Source organism: Sylvia atricapilla, chromosome 26 (assembly GCF_009819655.1).
Source record: "Sylvia atricapilla isolate bSylAtr1 chromosome 26, bSylAtr1.pri, whole genome shotgun sequence".
NCBI lineage: Eukaryota > Metazoa > Chordata > Aves > Passeriformes > Sylviidae > Sylvia > Sylvia atricapilla.
The window spans coordinates 3,596,519-3,622,280 of record NC_089165.1 but is presented as its reverse complement, the minus strand read 5'-3'; the positions used below and the strand labels follow the sequence as shown (position 1 = coordinate 3,622,280).

General features: G+C 54.3%; 3 protein-coding genes across 3 annotated transcripts; all 3 read right to left on the bottom strand.

Annotated features, from left to right (window-relative positions):
• Positions 1–3,018, bottom strand: DIRAS1 (DIRAS family GTPase 1). Its single transcript, XM_066336489.1, has 2 exons — positions 2,862–3,018; positions 1–755 (listed from the first exon to the last, which is right to left on the bottom strand). Exon 2 carries the CDS (start codon positions 732–734, stop codon positions 138–140), a length of 597 nt encoding a protein of 198 aa, XP_066192586.1. The 5' UTR covers positions 735–755; positions 2,862–3,018; the 3' UTR covers positions 1–137.
• Positions 3,019–5,064: 2,046 nt separating this feature from the next.
• SLC39A3 (solute carrier family 39 member 3) lies at positions 5,065–10,034 on the bottom strand. Its single transcript, XM_066336097.1, has 4 exons — positions 9,996–10,034; positions 9,272–9,410; positions 8,207–8,463; positions 5,065–7,586 (listed from the first exon to the last, which is right to left on the bottom strand). The coding sequence occupies exons 3-4, from the start codon at positions 8,411–8,413 to the stop codon at positions 6,852–6,854; spliced, it is 942 nt and encodes a 313-aa protein (XP_066192194.1). The 5' UTR covers positions 8,414–8,463; positions 9,272–9,410; positions 9,996–10,034; the 3' UTR covers positions 5,065–6,851.
• Positions 10,035–11,381: 1,347 nt separating this feature from the next.
• Positions 11,382–25,518, bottom strand: SGTA (small glutamine rich tetratricopeptide repeat co-chaperone alpha). The gene is made up of 12 exons (XM_066336084.1): positions 25,477–25,518; positions 24,321–24,444; positions 22,638–22,741; positions 22,376–22,460; positions 21,411–21,510; positions 20,002–20,106; positions 18,094–18,232; positions 17,111–17,173; positions 15,385–15,422; positions 13,947–14,036; positions 13,143–13,258; positions 11,382–12,476 (listed from the first exon to the last, which is right to left on the bottom strand). Exons 2-11 carry the CDS (start codon positions 24,418–24,420, stop codon positions 13,144–13,146), a joined length of 939 nt encoding a protein of 312 aa, XP_066192181.1. The 5' UTR covers positions 24,421–24,444; positions 25,477–25,518; the 3' UTR covers positions 11,382–12,476; position 13,143.
• Between the last annotated feature and the right edge of the window lie 244 nt (positions 25,519–25,762).

Sequence of the window (25,762 nt, the reverse complement as noted above, 5' to 3'; positions counted from 1 at the left end):
CGTCCCCGCACAGTCACAGTGATGGCACCCGGAGGACGAGGGGACGGTCCCGCTGCGATGCCGCTGCCACGTCCGGCCGCGGGGAGGAGGAGGGAGGGCGGGTATCCCGAGGAGGCGGCGCGGGCCGGTCCGGGGCTCTACATGATGCTGCACTTGCCCTTGATTTTGTCTGTCCTCTTCTGCTTGCTGGAGCGCTTCCCGTCGATGGTGAGGCTGACGTTCCTCCTCTTCTCCAGGTTCAGCAGCTCCTGGAAGAGCTCCTTGACGTTGTAGTTCATCTTGGCCGAGGTCTCCATGAAGGCGCATTTCCACTCCTTGGCCACGGCCTCGCCCTCCCGGCTCTCCACCTCGCGCTGCGTCTCGTCGCACTTGTTGCCCACCAGCATGATGGGGATGCTCTCCACGCTGCCCTTGATCTGCACGATCTGCTGGTAGATGGGCTTCAGCTCCTCCAGCGACTGCTTGCTGGTGACCGAGAAGACCAGGATGAAGGCATGGCCCTTGGAGATGGACAGGCGCTGCATGGCCGGGAACTGGTGGCTGCCCGTGGTGTCGGTGATCTGCAGCGTGCACACGCTCTTGTCGCAGCTGATCACCTGGCGGTACGTGTCCTCGATGGTGGGGATGTAGGTGTCGCGGAAGGTCCCCTTGACGAAGCGCAGCACCAGCGAGCTCTTGCCCACGCCGCCGGCGCCGAACACCACCACGCGGTAATCGTTGCTCTGCTCCGGCATCTTGCCCCGCTGCTGCCGCCGCTGCGGGGGCACAGGGAGGTGTCACCGGCCCGGCTCCGGCCCTGAGGTGCGGCCCCGGTGGGGAGCCGGGCTGGCCGTCCTTGGGACGCCCTTGCCGGCCGGGGCCGGGGCGCGGCCGCCGCGGATATTTTTACCGGCTGCCCGCTGTGGCCATATGGCCGGGCACGGCCACCGGCACCGCAGCTGCTGGCCAGGCTGCCGCGGGCGGATCGCGGGGCTCCGAGCCCCCCACAGGAGCTGCTCTGCAGGGCACAGGTCACGGTGGCACCTGGAGCGCCCAGCTGGGCTCTCTGGGCAGGTACAGAGGTGGCCTGTCACACACACAGGCCGAGCTGCTGGTGGCCTGTCACCCTTGTCACTCGCTGCCACCCTGTCCTGCGCTGTGCCATCCCTCTGCTCTGCTCCCACCCCAGGGATGTGCTGGGGAGCTGAGGGAAGGAGCGAGGCACGGCCTTGGGCACTGGGTCAGAGACATCCCCCTGGCCACCCTGCTGGTGCCAAACCTCGGTGCCCACCCACAGGGGACAGCCGGACCTGGGCAAGTCCCCAGTGTCCCCCCGAGTGATGCAGCCCAGGTGTGAAATGAGGGGACACACAGAGTGGCCGGTGCTGAGCCCCAGGCTGGGCCCTGCTCCGGTTCCCCCAGCACAGCCCAGGGCTGGCAGCACCAGCTCTGCCCCAGGAGTGTCCCCAGGGCGTGTGGGACCCTCACAGGGCCTTGGGGACATGAACCCACCACAGGACAGGGGTTCCAAAGGTGTCCAGTCACAGGCTGAGTGGGAAGGAGAGGAGGGGAGGGACCTGGGCACTGCTGAAGGACTGTCCTAGTCAGCTCCACTCCTGCCACCTCAGTGCAGGGAAGGGGGACAGCAAAGTGCCCCAGACAGCCCTGTGCTGGTGGCTGCCCCGGGCACGGCAGCTCCTGCATCATCCCTAAGCATCTCCAGGGGCACCAGCCCCTTCCCCCGGCTGCTGCACCCCCATCCCCGTGCACCTGGGGGCTCCAGACCCCGCAAAGCAGCCCCCAAACCCCGGCACGGCCCCGGACACCGGAGCCAGCTGGGGCTGAGAGCTGGAGGGGCCCATCCTCGGGCAGCCAAGGAGCTCATCCCACCGTGGGCTTCTTGGATGCCACCAGGCTGGGAGCGTCAGCAGCACCGGGGGCTGCAGCGGGGGCCGGGGCTGAGCTGGCGCGGGGGAGCGTCCAACCTTGGCCAGGGCTGGCACCGGTCCCACCCTGTCCCACCTGTGCCACCTGTGCCATTCTACCTGTCCCACCTCTGTCACCCTGTCCCACCTGTGCCATTCTACCTGTCCCACCCACCATCCCACCTGTGTCACCTGCCTGTCCCACCTGTCCCTGGCACAGCCGAAAGTACCCCGGCCCCACAGCCCGGCCATGGGGCTGAGCCGAGGGGCCGGGCAGACCCTCACACCCCCCGGGGGGCTCTCTGGGGTGACCCCACGGCCTGTGCCCAGCAGCACCCCGATCCCAAGAGCCCCTGGTGCCCGAGGGTCCGGAGCACGGCCCCCCCTCAGCTGGAGGGCAGGGACCACCCGGGTCTGATCCTGCCGGGGGCTCTGCACCCCCCAGCATCCCCCAGCACCCCCCAGGACCCTCTCACTCGGGCCCCCAGCCCTGGGGTGACACTGGTGGGGACCTGGGGGTCAGGAGGGAGGGCAGGGCAGGGCTGGGCTGGAAGGGCAGGGTGAAGATGGAGCAGCAGGGAAGGGCGGGATGGAGGATGAAGGGGCAGGAGAAGGGGCTGGATGGAGGTCGGAGGGGCAGAGGAAGGGCAGGGGGATCCGCATCCCGCTCAGGATGGAGACGGAGAGGCGGCGGAAGAGCAGGACACAGGCGGAGAGGCAGAAGGGGCTGGACGGAGAGGCAGGATGGAGATGGAGGGAGAAGGGGCGGGAGGGACGAGCATCCCGCTCAGGATGCAGATGGAGAGGCAGCACAAGGGCACGGACAGATGGCGGGGCAGGCTCGCGGGTCCCCCCGCGCCGCTCCCCGCCCTCGCCGGCAGCACCCCCGGTCCCCGCGCCGGCCGCGCTCCCCCGGCCCCCGCCGCGCCGGTCGCATTGCGGTGCCCGCCGCCTCACCGTGTCCTGCCCGGGATCCGCCCTTGGCTGCGGGCGGCGCGGCGGCCTCAGCGCATGGCCCGGCCCGGGGCGGCCCCGGCGCGGCGGCTCCGCTCCGCCCGGCGCGGCTCGGTGCGGCGGGGCTCGGCCGGGGCTCGGCGGGGCTGCGGCCGGTGCGGCGGGGCCGGCTCGGCTCGGCGGGCTCGGCTCGGCTCGGCTCGGTGCGGTGCGGCCGCCGCAGAGCCGATCCCGCCCCGCCGCCGGCCCCGCCCGCCGCGCCCGCCCCGCCCGGGGCCCCGGAGCCCCGGGCCCGGCATCAGCGGCTCCGCGCCGGGGACACACGGACAGGGATGGGGACAGACAGACAGGGACACACGGACAGGGATGGGGACAGACAGACAGGGATGGGGACACACGGACAGGGATGGGGACACACGGACAGGGATGGGGACAGATGGACAGAGATGGGGACACACGGACAGGGTCGGGGACACACGGACAGGGATGGGGACAGACAGACAGGGATGGGGACACACGGACAGGGACACACGGACAGGGATGGGGACACACGGACAGAGATGCACGGACAGGGATGGGGACACACGGACAGGGACGGGGACAGACGGACAGGGATGGGGACAGACGGACAGGGACACACGGACAGGGTGGGGACACACGGACAGGGATGGGGACAGACGGACAGGGATGGGGACACACGGACAGGGGTGGGGACACACGGACAGGGCCGGGGACACACGGACAGGGACGGGGACAGACGGACAGGGATGAGGACAGACGGACAGGGATGGGGACAGATGGACAGGGAGGGGGACACACGGACAGAGATGCACGGACAGGGATGGGGACACACGGACAGGGACGGGGACAGACGGACAGGGATGGGGACAGACAGGGATGTGCGAGGATGGGGGCGCACGGGCAGCGATGGGGATTCAGGGGATGGAAACACAGGGATGGGGACACAGGGAGAAGAGACACAAACAGGGTCACAGGAATAGGGACATGTGGGGTTGGGACACACGGACAGGGACACTCGGGGATGGGGACGCACGGACAGGGACCCCACAGCACGTGTGCACAGTTGGGGACATGAAGCCACATGAGGAGGGACAGCCCAGGGACTCGTGGACGGGGACAGGGCCCCACAGGTCCCACAGGGGACACAGGGACAGGACAGAGGGATGCCAATGTTGCAGCCAGGCAGGGCACAGGTGGCAGAGGGTGCCATGAGAGCCTGTGGCACTTGGGGGTGGCCTGGGCAGCGATGCCGGGCTTTGGGGACACAGAGGCCACCCCAGCACAGGACCGGGAGCTTGTGCACACACCACAGGGCCTTTGTCACCAACTAGTGTCACCTGCTCATGGCAGAACCCAAAGGCCCTTGAGGGGACACTCTGGGGGTCCTGGTGGGGCTCGGGGACACTCAAGCTCTGGCTGAGCCCCCCAAAGTGCCTGAGTGCGACCACAACAGCCCCAGGGTGACATTCCCCAGCTCTGTGTCCCACCACTGCACTGGAGGTGACCGGTGACTCCGGGGGGTGACACTGTCCCTGTCACAGCCGGGCTCTGCTCCTGCCTCCCCCCGGTACCCCACTCCTGAGTGGCAGCAATTAAAATCCGCAGCCTCTATTAATAGCAGCCGGCGGGCAGCGGGCCACGGTGGCACCCACGCGCTGGAACGGGGGACAGGGACACGGGGGACAGGGACACGGGGGACCTCGGCCCGCCCTGTGAGGTGACAAAGCCAGCCCGGGGCTGGGGTGGTGACAGCTTCTGTCCCCCGCGCTCGGAGCCGGCCGGATCCTCCTCGTTAAGACGGAATGAATGAGGTTTTGTTGTTGGTTGTGGGTTTTTGTTTTTTTTTTTTTTTTTTTGCCTTGATCATTTTCCTGCGGCTCCTCCTCGTTCCATTGAGCGCAGCTCCCCGCCGGGCCTGACGCAGCGGGGCGGCCGCTCACGCCCGGCTCAGTCACGGCGCTGCCGAGCCGGAGGTGCCGGGGGGTCCCGGGCCCCCTCCCCAAGGCTCGGGGGGTTCGGGGGGGTTCTGCCCGAGGGGTTCGGCTGCTCAAAGGGGGGGCTCAGCCCACGCCGGGGCCCGGCACGTGTGACCGCCGCGTGAGATGGACGTGAGCAGCCACAGGGGACATGGAAAAAAAATAAAAATAAAAAAAAAAATAAAAAAATAAGCGAGTGACAGCGAGGGGAGAAGGGCAGGGAGTTTATTTGGAGCAGCAGAACCTCCTCCTTCTCCTTCTCCACCCCGGAGCACGGGATGATCCTGTGGATGAACCCCCCCGCGGCGGTGGGCTGAGGATGGGGGAGCTCAGCACCCCCCGGCACTTCACAGCGCCCCAAATCCCCAACTGCAGCAGGAGGAGGCTGTGAAAGGGAGGTGACAGCCCGACAGGGGACACTCAGCACCGTGTCACCGCTCCCTCACGGCGCACAGGTCACCCCCCAGGGGAGGTGAAACAGCCCCGAGGCTTTACCGCGCCGAGGCGAATCACGTTCTCCTCATCCTGCGCTGCTTTGTGTCATGCCAGGCCCAAAATAACCTCCCTCCGCCCCCCCTCTTCTCCACTCCAGGTTTTCAAAGGAAGATTAATTGACTCGGGGATGTTGCGGCAATTAAACTAACGAGCCCCAGGATGTGTCAGATGATGCTCAGCTGCCTCCATATGCTGCAGCTGGGCCACCGCGGAGGCTCCGAGCCTCCTCCCCGCTGCCGGCGCTGCGCCACGCTCCTCGCGGCTCCATCAGCGCCTCCAGGAGCCCGGCGGAAGCTGCTGCAGGAGGAGAGGCTCGGGGTCATTAAAATGCAGCCCCCGCCTGAGCCGGGCTGTGTTTCACAGCTTGGGGGGAGCTCCATTCCCGGCTCCAGCCTCTGATCCCGGCCCCAGCCTCTGATCCCGGCCCCTCGCTCCCGAGGGCAAATCCAGCAGCAGCCGGAGCTTCCCAGGGGCTCTGCAGCTGCTGAGAGCTGCTCGTGTCTCTCAGCATCACACCACTCCCCCCTGCCAAGGGATTCCATTCCTTTGGAAACCCGGGGAAGGCTTGGAGCAGCCCCTGATGGGAACTGCTCAGCCCCTCTGACGGCCCAGCGCTGCAAACACCGGAGTTTGCCCCAAAATCTCAGCGCTGGAAATTGTTCCTGCCCGTTTCCTGCAAGCTCGTGGATCTCAGGTTCTGGGTAATGAGGCTCTGCTCCATCCCTGGCCGTGTCCCAGACAAGGCTGGATGGGGCTTGGAGCAACCTGGGAGAGGGGAAGGTGCCCGTGGCACTGGCTTTAGGGTTCCCCCAACCCAAACCTCTGCTTTTCAGAGGTTTTCCTTAGGGGATGCTCAGCCTGTGGCTATGATGCTGAGGAGGAAGCAGGGTAGAGGGGCTCGGCCTCATTTTTTCCATGAATCCCTGGGAAAGCTGAGCTCCCCCAGCCCCAGGAGGGGCACTGGGAGCTGTGTGGAGGCAGCAGGGCCTGGCAGGCCACAGCCTCACAGCAAGGTTATTTTTGGCAGCTCTTACAAACAGGTTTTGCTCCGAACTAAGCCAGCAAAATCAGCTTAGGGCAATCCCTGCTCCCACCTGCTCTGCCTCCAGCCCGGTTTGCTCCTCACCTCCTGGGAGCCCCTGGAGCAGGCTGCCGGCCTTTTCCAGAGCGTGGGCCAGGGGAAGGAGGCAGAGCGGGCTCTGGGCACTGCAGGAAGTGCACACACACTCGTGGAGCTCTTGGAAGCAGATTTTACCCGGATCCTTAACGCTGGTGTCCGCTAATCCCTGCAGCCCCTCGGGCAGCGCCAATCCCTGGGGATATTCCTCACTATGAGCACACGGGAGGAGATCCTCCTCCTCCTCCTCCTCCTGCAGGTCATCATGGAAACACCGCCCGGCCTGGGCTGGGCTGCTCCAGCGGCGAAAGGGGCGGCTCCTCCCGCCGCCGGTGGGAGGGGAGAGGCGATGTTTTACTCCCCGGGCTTTCGGAGGCTCCCGCCTCACCACGGGATGAGCACCAAGCCGGCCAGCGCGGCGTACCCCAGCACCAAACACAGCACCTTCAGCAACCGCTGGCTCTTCTCCTCCAGCTCCTTGGCCAGGATCTCGAAGAAGGTGATGAAGAGGAAGGTGCCGCCGGCGACGCCCTGCAGCAGCAGCGAGGCCACGCTGCCCGCGGCGCTGCGGCTGCTCTCGATGCCCATGCCCAGGCCGATCCCCAGCGGGATCATCAGGCACACGGCCACCGCCAGTTTGGCCGCGTCCCGCAGCGCCAGCGCCGCCTTGGCCATGCTGATGCCCAAAGCCACGGCCACCAGCGTCTCGTGCACGGCCACCCCCAGGAACAGGCTGACCACTCTGCCGCCGTCCTCCTGCAAGCCCAGGGCCAGCCCCTCGAAGATGGAGTGAGTGCAGAGGGCGAAGACCAGCCCCAGCAGGCGGCGGGGCCCGCAGCGGGACAGCTCGGGCAGGGCCAGCCCGTGGGAGTGGCCGCCCAGCTCCCCGAAAGGGGCGCGGCCCCGCGCCGGGGCCATGAAGGGGCTCTCGTACTCCGAGTCGCTGCCCGCGTCCGAGCCCGCGTTGAAGGTCTCCAGGTCGATGAAGGAGGGTTTCTCCTTCTGGAAGGTCAGGAAGAGTTGGTCCACGAAGACCGTCAGGAAGAAGCCCACCATCATGATGGTCTCGGCCACGGGGTAGTCCGTGGTGACGTTGTGCTGCCTGAGCACCTCGTCGAGCTGGGAGGGAGGAAAAGATCCACTCCGTTATCCCTCTGCAGGGAAATATTCCCATACAGATATAGATCCACTGTGAATCCATCCCCTTTATTCCTCTGGAGGGAAACATTCCCACAGATCCACAGTGAATCCATCCCCTTTATTCCCTTGAAGGGAACCATTCCCACATGGACACAGATCCACAGTCAATCCACCCTGTTATCCATCTGAATGGAGATATTCCCACAGATCCACAATGAATCCATCCCCTTTATCCCTCTGGAGGGAACCATTACCATAGATCCACAGTGAATCCTTCCCTTTATCCCTCTGGAGGGAACCATTCCCACATGGACACAGATCCACACTCAATCCACCCCTTCATCCCCCTGAGCAGAGACATTCCCACTCAGGCACTCCCCGGGATTCCAGCCCTGGCAGGGCACAGGGAACCTCTGCCCTGCTGTCTGACCCCCACAGCCTCCCCTGCAGCCCCAAAACCTCCCCTTTTCCCGTGGAGAGAAGCAGGAGACGGGCCCAGCTGCCCTTTGTGAGACCACAGAGCTGCCTGAGGCACTCGAGCAGGACACAGAACCCTCAGTGTCACTCCCTGCACACTCAGGAGCCCCTCCAGCACTCACCTTCCCCCTCACAGCAGGCAGCAGGGCGTTGAAGCACGTGGCCAGGAAGACTCCTCCTCCGAAGGAATTCCAGAGGGCCAGGACTCTTCGGGAACGCTGCGCCTTCTCATAGTCGGCCTCGATGATCCTGACGGGCAGCAGGGCCCCGGCCAGCACCAGCACACACATCCCCAGCAGGCACAGCACCTTGGCCACCACAACCCTCATCCTGCCACCAGCCTCAGAGCCAGGACATCAGCCTCAGCCAGAGGAGCTGCCTGGGGGCAGGAAGGATGAAAGGGGGTTTGGTTTAGGAGCCTCAGGAAGCGGCAGGGAAAAGTTGAAGTTGTGTTCGGAAGGAGGTTTAAAGCTCTGGGGTTGTGGTCACCTCAAAGGATCCTTCCCCTGGAGGTTCAGGTTGGACTCCAAGCCCTGTGCTTGGACACTCCCAGGGATGTGGAAGTCACTGGGGAATCCTTGCTAGGGTCTCTCCACGCTCCCAGGGAGGAATTCCTGCCCAAAACCCCATCTATCCCTTCCTAAATCCCATCTATCCCCTTCCCATTATCCCATTTATCCCTTCCCCAAATCCCCATTCATCCCCTTACCAAAACCCCATTTATCCCCTTCCTAAACCCTCATTTATCCCCTTCCCAAATCCCATCTATCCCTTCCCAAGACCCTATTTATCCCCTCCCCAAACCCCAGCCATTCCCTGTGTCCTGCCACCCCAGGCCCTGTGCCAGCCCCTCTCTAAGGGACAAAGAGGAATTCAGAGCCCAGCAGGTGACACTGACTCACTCCAGGCCTGGCCAAGCCCAAAATCTGTGCCGAGGCACCACCCGCACCTGTGCCAGGCCAGAGAGAAGGGATAAAACCCTCCTTTCCCAGAGCTCACACCTCTGGAAATTCCTGAACCTCATTTTTTTCCCCTCTTTCCCCCTATTTTTAACCCAAACCAGCCCCCTCCAAAGCCTCGAGCTCCCGAGTTCAGGTGGATGGAGCAGCCACATCCAACATCCCTGGCTGGGGCTGGAGCAGCTCTCAGGGGAAGGAAACCCAGGAACGTTTTGTGGTTCTCCTCACCTGCTCCTCCTGCACACCTGGGCTGTGTCCCCAGCCCCAAAACTGCTGCACACAGGGATTAACTCAGCTCCTGCTGCGATTAGAGCCTCATAACGAAGCATCCAAGCAACGGAAAATATTATATAAAACAGGCAGGGCTCTGTGGGAGGAAAAACAAAGGGGTTCCTCATTCGTGAGCCTCTAAATCCCTCTAATTCTGTTCAAAAACTGGCCCTTGCAAGCCTTGGAGATTGTCCCGTCACTTTTAAAAAGGGGGTGATGGGGAAGGGGCTCCTGCCAGAACAGCCTGAGCACACCGAAAGAGAGCAGAGGTGAGGGAAGAGCTTTCAGGGTGGCTGGGAGGGGCCTGAGCAGCTCAAATGGGGAGAGTTCAGCTGGGAAGACCCTCAGAGGGGGTCGGGGTCCGCGGTGAGCCCTCCAAGGTGGGGAGAGGGCGCAGCTCCAGCCGCTCACAGGCGGATGGGACCCTCAGGATGGGCAAAGGGCCCGGCCCGAGCCCCTCACGGCGAGGAGGAGCCGCATCCCCCTCACAGGAGCTCGGGCTCGGCCGCCGGCCCCTCACACCGACAGCGGCCCCAGGCCCTCAGGACAAGGCTGGGGCCCAGCCCCGCTCCCCGCCGGCTCCCCCAGCCCCGCCGTGAGCCCCGGCCGCCGCCCCCGGCCCCGCCATCCCCTCACGACCCCCCGGGCCCGTTACCCCGGTAACCGCCCCCCCTCCGCTCACGGCCGGCCCCGCTCGCTGCCTGCCCGGAAGCCCCGCACGAGCCCGCCCACGGCGCCCTCCCATTGGCTGAGGCGGAAAAGGAGTTTCTTGATTGGACGCCAGAGCTGTCAATCAATGCGCCCACGCCCGGCTCGGAGGGAAGCGGCGATTGTGGTCCGCGGGAAACGCGGCCCGCAGCTTTGGGTTCCGGGGCAGCGCCGGCTTCCCGGGATCACCGGGAACCGAACATGGGAAAACCGGGAACGGGAAAACCGGGAACGGGGAAAACCGGGAATGGGAAAAACGGGAATGAGGAAAACCGGGAAAATTCGGCATCACACCCCCACACCCCCCGCTCCGTGATCGAGCTGCACCAATGGCAGCGGCGGGATGCTGCAAGGAGAACTGAGACCCACCTGAAAATTCCATAAAATTCCATAAAAAATCCATAAAATTCTCTCTCTCTTTTCTTTTTTTTTTCTTTTTTTTTTTTTTTTCCGCTTTCAGCTCCCAGAAACGCCAGGAATTTTTGGGCAAGTCCAAAATGAGCCCAGGCAGCTCAGGACCAGCCCAAACCCTCTGGAATCAGGAGCAGCTCCAAGAGAAATTCCAACAAATTCCCTGGAAAAATCTCAATGGGAATTCCAGGCTGGAAAAAAGCCAACGCAGAAAAGTGGGAAAATACAAAATAAAAATTAAAAATATAACAAGTGAGGAAAGGGAACAGCACGAAATGAGCTTAAAACAGGGAAAACGCCTCTGTGGTTTCCGTATTTTTGGAGAATTTCAGAATATTTTCATTTTCAGCCTCAAATTCCTGCGGTGAGGCTACAAAAAATAATAATAAAAAAGCAGCTGGAGAGAAATTCAAGGGAATTTTGGAAATAGGGAGGGGGAAAAAAAGGGATTTTTTTCTTTTTGTGCTGTAGGAAGGAGCAGGAGGAGAATTCCTGTGGGGAAAGACCCAAAAAAATTGGGAAAATTGGGATGAAAACTGGGATGAAAATTGGGAAAATTTGGATAAAAATTGGGAAAATTGAGATTAAAATTAGGATAGAAATTGGGATAAAAATTGGGATGAAAACTGGGAAAATTTGGATGAAATTTTGGATGAAAGTTGGGAAAATTTGGATGAAATTTTGGATAAAAATTGGGAAAATTTGGATAAAAATTGGGATAGAAATTGGGAAAATTTGGATGAAATTTTGGATAAAAATTGGGAAAATTTGGATAGAAATTGGCATTAAAAATGGGATGAAAACTGGGATAAAAATTGGGAAAATTGGGATAAAAACTGGGAACATTGGGATGAAAATTGGGATAAAAATTGGGATAAACCAGAGCCCTGAGGCTGCAGAAAGTTCTGGAAACTCCCCTGAGCACCACCAGGACAAACCACCAAAAGTGTCCAAAGGTTTTTGTTTTTTTATTCCTCACCAGTGACACGAACCACACGAATTCCACGGAGCCTCGAGCACCAAAAAAAAAAAATCACTTTTTTTTTTCCCATGATTTTTTTTTTTTTCCTCATCTCCTGAAATATTCCAGAGGGGCTCCTTCCTCCTCTTCCTCCTCCAGGAGCCAAAAAATCCGGTTAAAATCCAGTTTGGATTTTTTAAACAACCCCAAATCTTCTGGTTTTACCCAGGTGGGATTCGAGGTGGCTCCAGGAGTTTTTTCCCTACCCCAAATCCTGGATTTTATTTTTTGTTTTTTCCATCTGAATTTAGGGAATTTTTGAGTTCCCTCCACATCCCCACCCCACTGACATGCAATTAAAAAAAAAAATCAAAATAATTCAGAAATAAAACTTTTAAACACACTAAAAACCACCTTCTCTCCTTCCCTCGTTCACATTCCAGGGGAGAAATTCCCATTTTTGGGTGGGATTTTTTTGTTGTTGTTCTCACACTTAAATGGGATTTTCCAGGATTTTTTTTGGGGGGGGGATTGGAAAAAAAAACCCAAAAAACAAAAAAAAACCAACCCAAAAAATGCCTGAGGGAGGTTCAGCCTTGACTCCCCCTGTGGATGCTGGAAAATTCCTGAAAATCCCAAATTTGGTGGAAAATCCCTGAAAATCCCAACTCTGACACTTCTCAGAAGTGGCTCCTGAAGAAGGGGAAAAAAAATGGAAGAATTCACTCGAAAATCCTCCAAAAAAACCAAAAAAAATTTGGAATAAAAATCCCTCAGGCAGCAAAATTGGGAATTTCCCAACAGAATTGTCTCAGTCCAGGTGGGAAATTCTGATTTTGGAGCTGCCAGGAGGGAAAATAAACCCAAAAATTGGGAAAAAAAGGGAAAAAAAAAAGAGTTTCAGGGCAGGAAAATGGGGAATTGTTGGTGACATGCAGGGCACGAAGGATTTGGGGTATTTTTGATTTTTATCCGTTCTATTTTTGGGTTTTTTCCCCCTCTTGGACACTTCCAAGTCAAGAAATGGCAACAGGGCTGGACGTGGCTCCCAGCTGGAAAAGCAAATTCCGGAATTTCCAGGGGCTGCAGAGAGAGAAACCATCACTGGGTCATGGGAGAGTCCACACGGGAATGGGACACAGGCCAGGGGAATCCCTGCCCACCCCAGTGACCCCTGACCCCTCACTGCTGACCCCTGACCCCTGACCACCCCACTGCTGACCCCTGACCCCTGACCCCTCACTGCTGACCCCTGACCTCTCACTGCTGACCCCTGCCCACCCCACTGCTGACCCCTGCCCACCCCACTGCTGACCCCTGCCCACCCCACTGCTGACCCCTGACCACCTCACTGACCTCTGACCCAACTGCTGACCGCTGACCCCTGCCCACCTCAGTGACCTCTGACCCTTGCCCATCTCACTCCTGTCCCCACCCCGCTCTTGTCCCCACCTCACTGCTGTCCCCTGTCCCCTCCTGTCCCCTCCTGTCCCCTGTCCTACCCGACTCCTGTCCCCTGTCCCACCCCACTCCTGTCCCCACCCCACTCTTGTCCCCACCTCGCTCCTGTCCCCTGTCCCCTCCTGTCCCCCGTCCCCCCTCACTCCTGTCCCCTGTCCCTGCTGTCCCCTGTCCCACCTCACTCCTGTCCCCTGTCCCTGCTGTCCCCTGTCCCCCCTCACTCCTGTCCCCTGTCCCTGCTGTCCCCTGTCCCCCCTCACTCCTGTCCCCTGCTGTCCCCTGTCCCACCTCACTCCTGCTGCTCCTCGTTGCTGGCGCTCGGGGTCCGGCTGCGGATTTGGCTGCGCAGTTGCTCGATCAGCTCCGGGTTCTGCTGCTGCATCTGCTGAGCAAACTGCTGGCCCCTGGGACATCAGAGGGGACATCAGGGACACGGGGGGATTGTCCCCAGGATAGTCCCCCTGGGATTGTCCCCAGAACTGCTCCCCCAGGATCATCCCCCTGGATTGTCCCCAAGCCTGTCCCCAGCATTGTCCACCCAGGATTATCCCCAGCCCTGTCCCTTCAGGACTGTCCCCAGGGTGTCCCCATGGGATTGTCCCCAGAGTGTCCCCAAGCCTGTCCCCAAGGTGTCCTCAGCTCTGTCCCCAGGCTGTCCCCACAGGACTGTCCCCATGCTGTCCCCAGCCCTGTCCCCATGGGAATTGTCCCCATAGGAGTGTCCCCAGGCTGCCCCCAGCCCTGTCCCCAGGCGTGTCCCTATGCTGTCCCCAGTCCTGTCCCCAGGCGTGTCCCTATGCTGTCCCCAGCCCTGTCCCCATGCTGTCCCCAGCCCTGTCCCCATAGGACTGTCCTCAGCCCTGTCCCCACAGCCCTGTCCCCAGGCTGTCCCCAGCCCTGTCCCCATGGGAATTGTCCCCAGGCTGCCCCCAGCCCTGTCCCCATGGGAATTGTCCCCAGGCTGTCCCCAGGCTGTCCCCATGGGAATTGTCCCCAGGCTGTCCCCAGGCTGTCCCCAGCCCTGTCCCCAGGCTGTCCCCAGCCCTGTCCCCACGGGAATTGTCCCCAGGCTGTCCCCAGGCTGTCCCTCACGCCTGGATCAGGCTGGCCAGGTCGTTGGTGGAGGGGCTGCTCCCGGTGGCTCCCATGGCGTTGTGACCTCCCGAGATCATCCCCGACATTCTGCAGGGGAAAAAGGGTCACAACTGGGGGAAAATCCCTAAAAATCCCTAAAACACCCTAAAAACTCCTAAAACCCCCATAAAATCCCTAAAACCCCTAAAATCCCTAAATATCCCCTAAAAATCCCTAAAAATCCCTAACCCCCCCTAAAAATCCCTAAAACACCCTAAAAACTCCTAAAACCCCCTAAAAATCCCTAAAATCCCTAAAAACTCCTAAAATCCCTAAAAATCCCCTAAAAATCCCCTAAAAATCCCCTAAAATCCCCTAAAATCCCCTAAAAATCCCTAAAACACCCTAAAACACCCTAAAAATCTCTTTAAAAATCCCTAAACCCCCTAAAATCCCTAAAAATCCCTAAACACCCCCTAAAAAACCCCTAAACCCCCCTAAAAAAACCCTAAAAATCCCTAAAACCCCCTAAAATCTCTTTAAAAATCCCTAAAATCCCGTTTTACACCAGGGAACAGGAGCAACTTCCCACCCCCTGGATCACAGAATTCCCTGCAGCAGCTTTTCCTGGATCAGCTGGAAATGAAGTAATTCAACTGAACAATTAATAACAATTATAATGAAGTCAGTAGTCCCAGATTTATGGGATTCCCTCCAGGGCTGTGTCCAGGTGGGAATTCCACAGGGAGGAGCCAATGGGAGCTCAGGGGTCTCATCCCAAAATCCCAAACTTTTGGGGCTCCAGAGGGTCTCTCCCTCCTCCCAGGAGAAGGTCTGAGCCTTCCTTGGATTTCTGAAATGGATTATTATGGATTTATTTCTTCAAATATTGGGAATTGCTCCTCACAGACACGCAGGAATGGGAATATTCTCATTTTAACTGTGCTGGGAAATCCCTGAAATCCCCTAAAAGTGCAGCAGAGCCAATTCCAGGGCTGTGATCCATCCCTTCCTCAATTCCCTGTGGGATAATTTGATTAAAATCCTTCTCCCAGCACATCCCAAACCAACTCCAGCTCAGGGAACTGGGGTGGTTCTGAGCCTCCCTCCAACATTCCCGGCCCAAATTCCCACTGGGAAAGGTCAAATCCAGGCAGGGAGAGGCTGAAATTTTAATTTGAAAGATTGAAAATTGTGGATTTAAATGTTTGAAATGCAAACAAACTAAATTAAATTAAATGAAAATTAAATAAATCAAAATTACATAAATTAAAATTACATAACTCAAAATTACATAAACTAAAATCACATAAATCAAAATAAATCAAAATCAAACCAATTAAAATCAAATCAGAATAAAATTTAAAATAAATTAAATTGTGAAATGAAAAGAACAAAAAAAATAAATGAAAGGGAGAGGATGAACTAAAATCAAGAGGGAATAAACCCAACTCACAGCTGTTGTACTTGAGGGTTGTTCATGAGGTTTGAGGCCTGTGGGGAATAAAAAAATATTCTTTTATTAGGGACAGAGAGGGATCAACCCCAAAGAGAGGGTGGGAAAGTTTGGGAATCCTTGGGAATCCAGGAAAAGGGGGAAAAATAGGGGGAAAATTGGGGGAGAAAAATGAGGGAGAAAATTGGGGGGAGAAAATTGGGGGAGAAAATTGGGGGGAGAAAAATGGGGGGAGAAAAATGGGGGGAGAAAAATGGGGGGAGAAAAATGGGGGGAGAAAAATGGGGGGAGAAAAATGGGGGAGAAAATTGGGGGGAGAAAAATGGGGGGAGAAAAATGGGGGGAGAAAAATGGGGGGAGAAAAATGGGGGGAGAAAAATGGGGGGAGAAAAATGGGGGGAGAAAAATGGGGGAGAAAATTGGGGGAGAAAATTGGGGGAGAAAAATGGGGAAAGGAGAGGCCAGAGCAGCCCAGGCCCTTCCAGAGGCTGTGGAGAAATTCCCACAGGAATTGTCTGAGCTGGAGGAACAGCAGCAGCTTCCCCACAGCTCCAGGCACTGGGAAAAGGAGCTGGGAAAAGCTGCTCCAGAGGCTCCATCCCAAGGAATTCCATGTGAGACACCCCAGAACTCCCAGAGAGACTCCACTCCAAGGAATTCCATGTGAGGAGACCCACAGAGCTTCTGGAGAAGCTCCACCCCAAGGAATTCCCTGTGGGACACCCCCAGAACTCCCAGAGAGACTCCATCCCATCGAATTCCCTGTGGGACACCCCCGGAGCTGCCAGGGACCCCACCCCAAGGAATCCCACTCTAGGGAATCTCCACCCCAGAGAATTCCCTGTGGGACACCCCAGAGCTCCTGGAGATGCTCCACCCCAGGGAATCCCCTGTTGGACACCCCAGAGCCCCCCAGGGACCCCACCCCAGGGACCCCCACCCCAGGGAATTCCATATGGACAGAGCTCATGGAGAGCTCTCATCCCAAGGAATTCCCTGTGGGACACCCCAAAGCTCCCAGGGACCCCCACCCCAAGGAATCCCACCCTAGGGAATCCCCACCCCAAGGAATTCCCTGTGGGACAGAACAGAACTCCCAGAGAGACTCCACCCCAACGAATTCCCTGTGGGACACCCCAGAGCTCCCAGAGAGACTCCATCACCAAGGATTTCCATGTGGGAAGAGCTCCTGGAGAAGCTCCATCCCAAGGAATTCCATGTGAGGAGACCCCAGAGCTCCTGGAGATGCTCCACCCCAAGGAATCCCCTGTGGGACACCCCAGAGCCCCCAGGGAATCCCATCCCAAGGAATCTCAGCTGGGGACAGCTCTAACCCCAAGAATCCAACGTGGGACACCCCAGAGCTCCTGAAGAAACTACACCCTAAGGAATTCCCTGTGGGACACCCCAAAGCTCCCAGGGACCCCTACCCCAAGGAATCCCCTGTGGGACACCCAGAGCCCCTAGGGACCCCCACCCAGGGAATCCCCTGTGGGACACCCCCAGGGACCCCCACCCCAGGGAATTCCCAGTGGGACACCCCAGAACTCCCAGAGAGACTCCATCACCAAGGATTTCCATGTGGGAAGAGCTCCTGGAGAAGCTCCACCCCAAGGAATTCCATGTGAGGAGACCCCAGAACTCCTGGAGATGCTCCACCCCAGGGAATTCCCTGTGGGACACCCCAGAGCCCCCAGGGACCCCACCCCAGGGCCCCCAGACCCACCATGCTCATGAAGCCCGGGTTGTTGAGCAGTCCCGCCAGGTCGAAGCCCCCGGGGCCACCAGTCTGCAAGAGAGAGTCCAGAGCTGCTGGAATTCCTCACCCCACCCCGAGGGGCCTGGGGGACAAACTCCAGCAGCAGGAAGGACATCAAAAATCACAGAGGGATTTTGGTTGTTTTTTTTTTGGTTTTTTTTTTTTTTTTTTTTTTTTTTTTTTTTTTCCATTTTTAAATTTAATTATGGCCACCAACTTGATCAGAATTAAAAAATACGGATTTTTCTGCATCCTGAAACAGCAGGGATTTTGTTATGGTGGAATAAACTGGTAAAATCCCAGTTCTGGGGTGTTCAGGGATCCAAAATAACAGCAGGATGGAAAATAAAATATAAAAGTCGCAGTGGGATTTTTTTTTTAATCAGTTTTTAAATTCAGTTGTTCCCACCAGCTTTCTAAAAATTAAAAAATAGGAGTTTTTCTTTACCCTGAAGCAGCAGGGATTTTATTATCGTGGATCAAACTGATAAAATCCCAGTTCTGGGGTGTTCAGGGATCCAAAATTCCAGCAGGAAAGGTGGAAAGAAAATAAAAATCAAAGTCACAGTGGGATTTTTTTATACCATTTTTTAAATCCAATTGTCCTCACCAACTTCCTAAAGTTAAAAAAAAAAAATAAAATATTCTCCACTCCAAAACTCTGAAATTTTTTTTTCCAGCAGGAATTTTTTTTCCTGGTGGAACAAACTGATAAAATCCCAGTTCTGGGGTGCTCAAGGATCCAAAATTCCAGCAGAAAAAGTGGAAAAAAAATAAAAATCAAACTCACAGAGAAGATTTTTTATTCATAGCAAATCCTTCACCATCCCCACCCCAAATTTACATTTTTTAACTCCTCCCCAGGCAACAACTGTGACTTTTAGAGTTAAAAAAAAAATAAAAAAAATCTCCTTTTTCACCTGAATAAACGCCCAAATTCCCTGACTTACCGGACTGGGAGTCTCCTTCATTTTCTGTTCAGCTATTTTGAGGTTGGATTTGTAGGTTTCGTTGTCTGGATCCAATTCCAGAGCTTTTTTATAATAAACAACAGCTTCTGTGTGTTTGTTGAGGCTGGAGAGGGCCAGGCTGGGAAAGGAAACACAAATCAAAGAAAGAAAATTAAAACAAAAAAAATAAAATCGAAGTCACAAAAGTGTTTTGTGGGAGTTGTTTTTTTGTTGTTTTTTTTTTTTTTTTGTCATATTTTAAATCCAGCACTAAATTTCTTGCCAGGAATTTTCTTAGAAGTGAAAAATAGGAGATTTTTTTCAACTCAGAATTGAAAAATATTAAATCCTTTTCAACTTAGAATTGAAAAATGTGAAATTTTTTTCAACTCAGAATTAAAAAATAGGAAATTCTTTTCGACTCAAAATTCAAAAATAGGAAATTCCTTTCAACACTTAAAATTGAAAAATAGGAAATCCTTTTCAACTTTCAGAATTGAAAAATGTGAAATTCTTTTCAACGCAAAATTGAAAAATAGGAAATTAGTTTCAACTCTAAGAATTGAAAAATAGGAAATTCTTTTCAACTTTTAGAATTGAAAAATATGAAATTTTCTCTACCCTAAAATGCCTGAACACAGCAGGAATTTTTTTCATGGTGGAAGTGATAAAATCCTTGTTCTGGGGTGCTCAGGGATTCCAAATTCCAGCAGGAAAGGTGGAAAGAAAATAAAAAACAAAACCACAGACAGGTTTTTTGTCACTTTTAAAATGCAATTTCCCCCACTAATTTTCCAAAAATTGAGAAATGTGAATTTTTATCCACCCTAAACCCACTGAAACACGGGAATTTTTTCAGGGTGGAACAAACTGATAAAATCCCTGTTCAGGGATCCAAAATTCCATCAGGAAAGGCGGATAGAAAACAAAAATTAAAGTCGCAGACAAGGTTTTTGTCACTTTTAAAATGCAATTTCCCCCACCAACTTTCTAAAAATTGAGATATATGAATTTTTATCCACCCTAAACCAGTGAAAACCAGGGATTTTTCTATACCCTACAACCCTGAAACACGGGAATTTTTTCAGGGTGGAACAAACTGATAAAATCCCTGTTCTGGGGTGTTCAGGGATCCAAAATTCCATCAGGAAAGGTGGAAAGAAAATAAAAATTAAAGTCGCAGACAAGGTTTTTGTCACTTTTTCAATGCAATTTCCCCCACCAACTTTCTAAGAATTGAGATATATGAATTTTTATCCAGTGAAAACCAGGGATTTTTCTATACCCTACAACCCTGAAACACGGGAATTTTTTCAGGGTGGAACAAACGGATAAAATCCCTGTTCTGGGGTGCTCAGGGATCCAAAATTCCATCAGGAAAGGTGGAAAGAAAATAGAAGTTAAAGTCACAGAGGGGTTTTTCTGCCACTTTCTTTATCCAACTGTCCCCAGCAACTTTCTAAAAATTGAAAGATATAAATTTTGAACATGAATCTGAACTTTAAAACATATGCAATTTTCTATACCCTATAAACCTGAAACACGGGAATTTTTTCACGGTGGAACAAACTGATAAAATCCATATTCACTGTTCAGGGACCCAAAATTCCAGCAGGAAAGGTGGAAAGAACATAAAAATCAAAGCCACAGAGGGATTTTTTTATCACTTTTTAAATCCAATTGTCCCCAGCAACTTTCTGAAAATTGAAAGATATAAATTTTGACTATGAATCTGAACTTTAAAACATACGCATTTTTCTATACCCTCCAACCCTGAAACACGGGAATTTTTTCAGGGTGGAACAAAGGGATAAAATCCCAGTTCTGGGGTGCTCAGGGACTCAAAACTCCATCAGGAAAGGTGGGAAATCCCAGGAAAAGGCGGGCGGGGCCGAGGGCAGGGCTCACCCCATCCTGCCGTAGGCTTTGCTGTAGGCGGGGTCGATGCCGATGGCGCGCTCACAGTCCCGCACCGCCCCAGCGTAATTCCCCAGCTTGCTGTAGGCTGCAGCTCTGGGACAGACACGGGATAAACGGGGGGAAAAAACGGGGAAAGAGGGGGGAGAATGGGGGGAAAGATGGAGGGGATAAACGGGGATAAATGCGGATAAATGGGGGAAAACGGGGGAATAATGGGGGGAAAAAACGGGGAAATAATGGGGAAAGAGGGGGGAGAATGGGGGGGGGAATGGGGATAAACGGGGGAAAAATGAGGGGAAAACGGGGGAATAATGGGGAAAAATGGGGAAATTATGGGAAAAGAGGGGGGAGAATGGGGGGAAAGGTGGGGGGGATAAACAGGGATAAATGGGGATAAATGGGGGAAAAATGAGGGGAAAACGGGGGAATAATGGGGGGAAAAATGGGGAAATGATGGGGAAAGAGGGGGGAGAATGGGGGGATAAATGGGGGGATAATGGGGATAAATGGGGGAAAAATGAGGGGAAAACGGGGGAATAATAGGGAAAAATGGGGATAAATGGAGAAAAGATGGGGAATAATGGGGGGGAAATGGAGTGGAAATGGAGGATATATGGGGGATAAATGGGGGGACAAATAGGGGGAAAATGGAGGGAATAATGGGGGGATAAACGGGGGGCAAAGGGGGGATAGTGGGGGAAATGAGGGGAAAAATGGGGGGAAAATGGGGGAAACGGGGAAATAATGGGGAAAATAATGGGAATAATGGGGGAAAGGTGGGAGAAAGATGGGGGAATAACGGGGGGGAAATAAAGGATAAATGGGGGAAAAAACGGGGGGAAAAACGGGGAAAGATGGGGTATAAATGAGGGGAAAGATGGGGGGAAAGGGGAGAAATACAATATTATATATAATAATAATATAGTATAATATTCTATAACATAAAAATAAGCAATTATGTTAAACAACAATAAAAATATAATAACGCAACATAATGTAACGTAATACAATATAACACAATGTAATGTAATATAATAATATATAATTGTTATATAATATATAAAATATACATTATATAAAATAAATTATCTTATAACATAATTGCACACTTACATAAAATAACTATAAGCAATAACAATATACAAAAATAATAACAATAACAACAGCAAAAAGTGATTTATTTAAACCACACCCTCAGAACCTCAGTGCTATTATTTTGAATTTTGGAAGCCTCTCTCAACCCCTCCTCACTACAAATGCAGCATTTTTTGGGAGCCAGTTCCTGTCAGCACAGAAAACCTAAAATTGCCAATGTCCAGGGTTCCAACAGGGGAGTTTAAACCCAAAAAAAGGTGATTTTTGGCCCTTGGGGAGCGTTGGGAGGGGCTGCTCAGTACCTGTTGCAGAAATAAACGGCGTTGGCTGGGTTTAACTCGATGGCTTTGCCATAAAATGACACAGCAGCCTCAAAGTTCTCTGCCTTCATCTGGTCGTTCCCTGAAAGAAAAGTGGGAAAGTTTTCCTGAGGGGGGGAAAAAGGGGAAAATAAAAAACCTCCATCTATAGTATAAAGTATCCTTTAGACAAGGATAAAGCAAAGTAAAGGTCTGGATCTATGGAAAATGCACAGGGGAGAGAAAGGATGGTGAGGGGGAAAAAGGAAAAAAATTAAAACCCCACAGGGATAAAAGAAAATAAAGGTCTGGATCCATGGAAATAGCAGAGGGGAAAGGATGGTGAGGGAAATAAGGGAAAAGTAAAAAACTCACAGGGATAAAAGAAAATAAAGGTCTGGATCTATGGAAATAGCACAGGGGAGAGAAAGGATGGTGAGGAAAAAAATGGAAAAATAAAAAGGATAAAGCAAAGGCCTGGATCCATGGAGATAGCACAGGGGAAATGGTGGTGAAGGGAAAAAAGGGAAAAATAAAAATAAAAATCCCACAGGGATAAAGCAAAGGCTTGGATCCTTGGAGATAGCACAGGGGAGATGCAGCATTCCTGATCCTGAATCCCAAAAAAATCACCCCAGGTGCTGGCTCAGGGAGGAAGTGTTATTTCCACACTTATCCCACTTTTTTTTATTTTTTCCCTCAGGAAAAAAGCCAGGCACAGAGCAGGAAGGATGCTCCACACCCCACAGGATTTTTGGGGCTAAAAATCCCACTGATCCAACAATCCTGGCACCAAAACCCTCCCCACACTCCTGGAGCCTGAGCAGAGCAAGAGGCAGAAACAAAAATATTCCCTTTTTTTTTTTTTTTCCCCCACCATTCCAAGCATTCCAAAGGTGCCAGGGAATTAAGATGCCCTCCCAATTAGCAGCAAACCCTCGTTATCCAGCAGCTCCAGGGGTTGGTACCTTCAGTCTTGAGCCTTTCAGCTTCAGCCACATCATCTTCTGAGGGGGTGACGGGCTCTGAGTTCGTCCTGGAGTTTTCCAGCTCCTTCCAAAGACAGGGAGAAGCTGAGATGAGGATTCCCACAATTCCTAATTTTTCCAGCCCAAAATGTTTCCCCTCCCACACAGTTTGGAGAGGGAGCAAGAGCTGGAAAATCCAGCAGAACTCAGGAGGAAAAAAATAATAAAAATAAAAAAGGAACATTTCAGGGAGTTCACTCACCTTCCCTGCCACAGCTTCGAATATTTCGGGAAGGGTCTGGGACACAGCCAGGCTTTGGTCTTCCATGGAGACCCCAAAGGCTGTTTCCAGGCACTGGATGGCCACTGGATAAGGAGAGTCAGGTCATTAATTAATTTATATTCATCCTTCTTCCTCATCTCTCAAAAAAAACCCAAACCACCCATTTTTTCCCCACGCCGGGTGGGATTTTGGGGTGATTTTGCCTGAAGAGCCAGGCAAAGCTTCCCTCTGGATCTCCTGGATGGAGGCAAATCCCAATCCTCACCTCCTCAGGGATTCCTGGGGGTTGGATGTGAATCAGGCTGTGGCTGCAGCAGCAGAATTCCCAGAGCTGGGAACGTGGGAATGTGCCCAGAATCCCGAGGAGAGATCCAAACAATTTCCCCTCGCTCCAGGAACCCTGAGCCACCTCCTCAGGCTTGGGAAAAGCTGTTCCCAGGGAAAAACTGAGCTTCCCAGAGCTCTCCTACCACATTTCACAGCCCAAAATATCCCATTCCCAGCAGCCATCCCCTCGGGAATGTCCCTCCCACCAGCACGAACCCACAAATCAAGGATAAACCCTAAGCTCCTTAAGGAGACCTTTTAAGATCCATGTGTCCTCCCGGCCCTTTGGAAGGGCCTGGAAAAAAAACAAAACACCAAGGAGGGGGTTTTGGGGGGAGAAGAAGAGGGAAAACAACCCCAGGAGCTCAAAAAAGCTTCCCTGGAGCCAGGGAATTCCCACAGAACCCTCCTGGCTCCTGATGAACCCTCTAAGTCTCCAGGATCAAGGGAGAGTTTTGACCCCAGGAATGTCCCTGCCTCCAGCTAAGCTGCTCTTGGGAGAGATCAGAAGCCAGACAAGGCAGCAGCATCCCTGGATAACCCTCAAGAGGAGAAATGAACTCCCAAAACAATTCCAGCAATGTAATATTTAAAGAGCTCAGGCCAAACCACCTTTAATGATTCTTATCAGAACCCTCTGGAACTCATCGAAGCTGCTGAGGCATAAATTGTTCTGTGATAAGGAAGAAGAGGCTAAGAAACTAAACTAAACTGCAAGAACTAAATAAAAGAAGGCCATGAAGCACTGGGCTGTAAGCAATTCTTAACCAATGTTTCCAGCTAAATGCAGCAAGGAGATAAAAACACCCATCAAGCAATGTGTGATCACCTGAGCAGCAGCTCTGAAATGTATAAATGCAGCTTGATGTAAACAGTAAATGTATAAAATGTGAACAATAAATGGTTTGTGTTTAATCATATTAATTAGCTGTCCAGAGTGATGCTGTTTTATACCACAACAACACTGAAAATTACTCCTCTGGTTTTGGGATGTGTCTCCCTTTTATGCTGTTTTACACTGACCAATTTGATGGGTGAAAACAAAGGCAAAATCTCTTCATTCACATTGGTCAGAGCAGAGGCACATCAAAGAAATCCCCCCTAGGAAAAGGAATTAATAACAAAAGTACAGTTACAAAAAACCATTTCTCCTGTTTACAGAAAAACCCCTGAGGGGGAAAAAAAATATAATTCAAAAACCCAAAACACCTCAGGCACGAAACCAAGAGCACACCTGCAACACCAGCAGCAGCCCAGCCAAACCAGGGGGCAAAAACACAGGGAAACAACAGCCAAATTCTCCCAAATTTGGGCCTGACTGAGCCCAAAACCCACCTTCCAAACTCTCCTGAGCATCTGGAGACATGCTGCCGCCCTGGAGCTGGCTGTGCAGGAACTGGATGATGGAGTAGGCCAGACGCTTCTGGTCTGCCATGCTGCTGCCTTCCCAAAACACCACCTGCAGAGACAGGAATCGTGGAGTGGAGCAGTAAATGGGCAAAGGGGGTTGCTGCTGCTGTCCCTCGGGGTGAGTTTTGGGGGATCCAAGAGGCGTTGAGGGAGATTAAGGAGTTGGTCAGGGTGGGAACTCCGGAGCGTTCTTTATATTCTTAATATGTTCTTAATATATTCTTAATATATTCTTAATATATTCTTATATTCCAGGCACGAATTCACCCTCTGCTCAGCACAGTCCCGCCAAGGGAAGCACCCAGAGGTGCTGCAGGACAGAGGAGTTCACCAGGAAAAATTCCTATTTTCCTGCTCCCCGAGCACGGCTTGGTCCTGAAACCAAAGCCAAGAGGGAGTTATTTCGAAGGAATTATTTTTGAGAAAGAAGTTCGGTAGCCCGCCGCAGGCAGGGCTGTCCTGGCAGGGAAAAGGGAGGGAAAATCCCAAAGCGAAGAGACCCCAAAAAGGCCGGGAATTCCCAGCGATGCCAGGGCGATTCCCGAGGGAAAGCGGCTCCGCTGCTGCGGAGCTCTGAGCCGTAACTGGGTTTGTAGCACACCCGGGCTCCTTTTAATTGACAAATGAGCTCCGTTTAATTAAAGTCCCACAGAGCTGAGCCGAGGTACCGAACAGCCGCGGGCCCGGCTGAGCTCCCGTTCCCCGTTCCCGGGCCCCCGGTGCCCAAAGCCCCGGCAGCATCATTCCCCCGGCGGAGACAACCGGAGACCCCCAGCCCAGCCCCGGTACCACCGGTACCCCTCACCCAGTGCCCTCACCGGGACCGGGGCGGGAGATTCCCTGGCCTGGCACCAGCAGCACCGGAGATAGAGAAGTCCCAGCGGGCAGCACAGCCCGCTCCCGGTATGTCCCGTCCCGTCCGGTGCCGCCCCCTCAGGCCCCGGTGCGGCCGGTACCTCTGCGGACCGGAACCGCGGCTGGCGGCGGGCAGCACGGCCCGGCAGCAGCGGGCCCGGAGCAGAGAGGTGTCGGTGTGAGCCCCATTCCCGGTGCCGGTGCCCCCCGCTCCCCTCACACTCACCGGGCACTGGCCTGGGCCGGGCGCGCTCCCACACTGCGCATGCGCCGCGCCCGCCGCGCGCCGGCGCCGCTCCGGCCACGCCCCTGCCGTACAGCAGCCGAGGGGGCGTGGCTTGCGGCGGAAGCCACGCCCCCTAGGTACCATAGAGACGTGGCGTTGTCACGGCAACGCGCGGGGGCGTCGCCATGGGAACGGGCGGGCGGGACCCGGGGATGCTCCGTGCCCGCCTCGCTCCGCTCCCGCCCGGCTCGGAGGGTCGCGGAGGGGATGAGCCGCCCTCGTTTCC

What these genes read in the sequence shown, in the direction of transcription:
- DIRAS1 (XM_066336489.1), bottom strand. Translation starts at nt 734, where the DNA reads ATGCCGGAGCAGAGCAACGATTACCGCGTGGTGGTGTTCGGCGCCGGC.
- SLC39A3 (XM_066336097.1), bottom strand. Translation starts at nt 8,413, where the DNA reads ATGAGGGTTGTGGTGGCCAAGGTGCTGTGCCTGCTGGGGATGTGTGTG. An exon ending in TGCCTGCTGTGAGGGGGAAG is followed by an intron (nt 7,587 to 8,206) that starts GTGAGTGCTGGA and finishes CCTCCCTCCCAG; the next exon opens with CTCGACGAGGTGCTCAGGCA.
- SGTA (XM_066336084.1), bottom strand. Translation starts at nt 24,420, where the DNA reads ATGGCAGACCAGAAGCGTCTGGCCTACTCCATCATCCAGTTCCTGCAC. An exon ending in TGAAGGAGACTCCCAGTCCG is followed by an intron (nt 17,174 to 18,093) that starts GTAAGTCAGGGA and finishes TCTCTCTTGCAG; the next exon opens with ACTGGTGGCCCCGGGGGCTT. An exon ending in AACCCTCAAGTACAACAGCT is followed by an intron (nt 14,037 to 15,384) that starts GTGAGTTGGGTT and finishes TTTCCCCTGCAG; the next exon opens with AATGTCGGGGATGATCTCGG.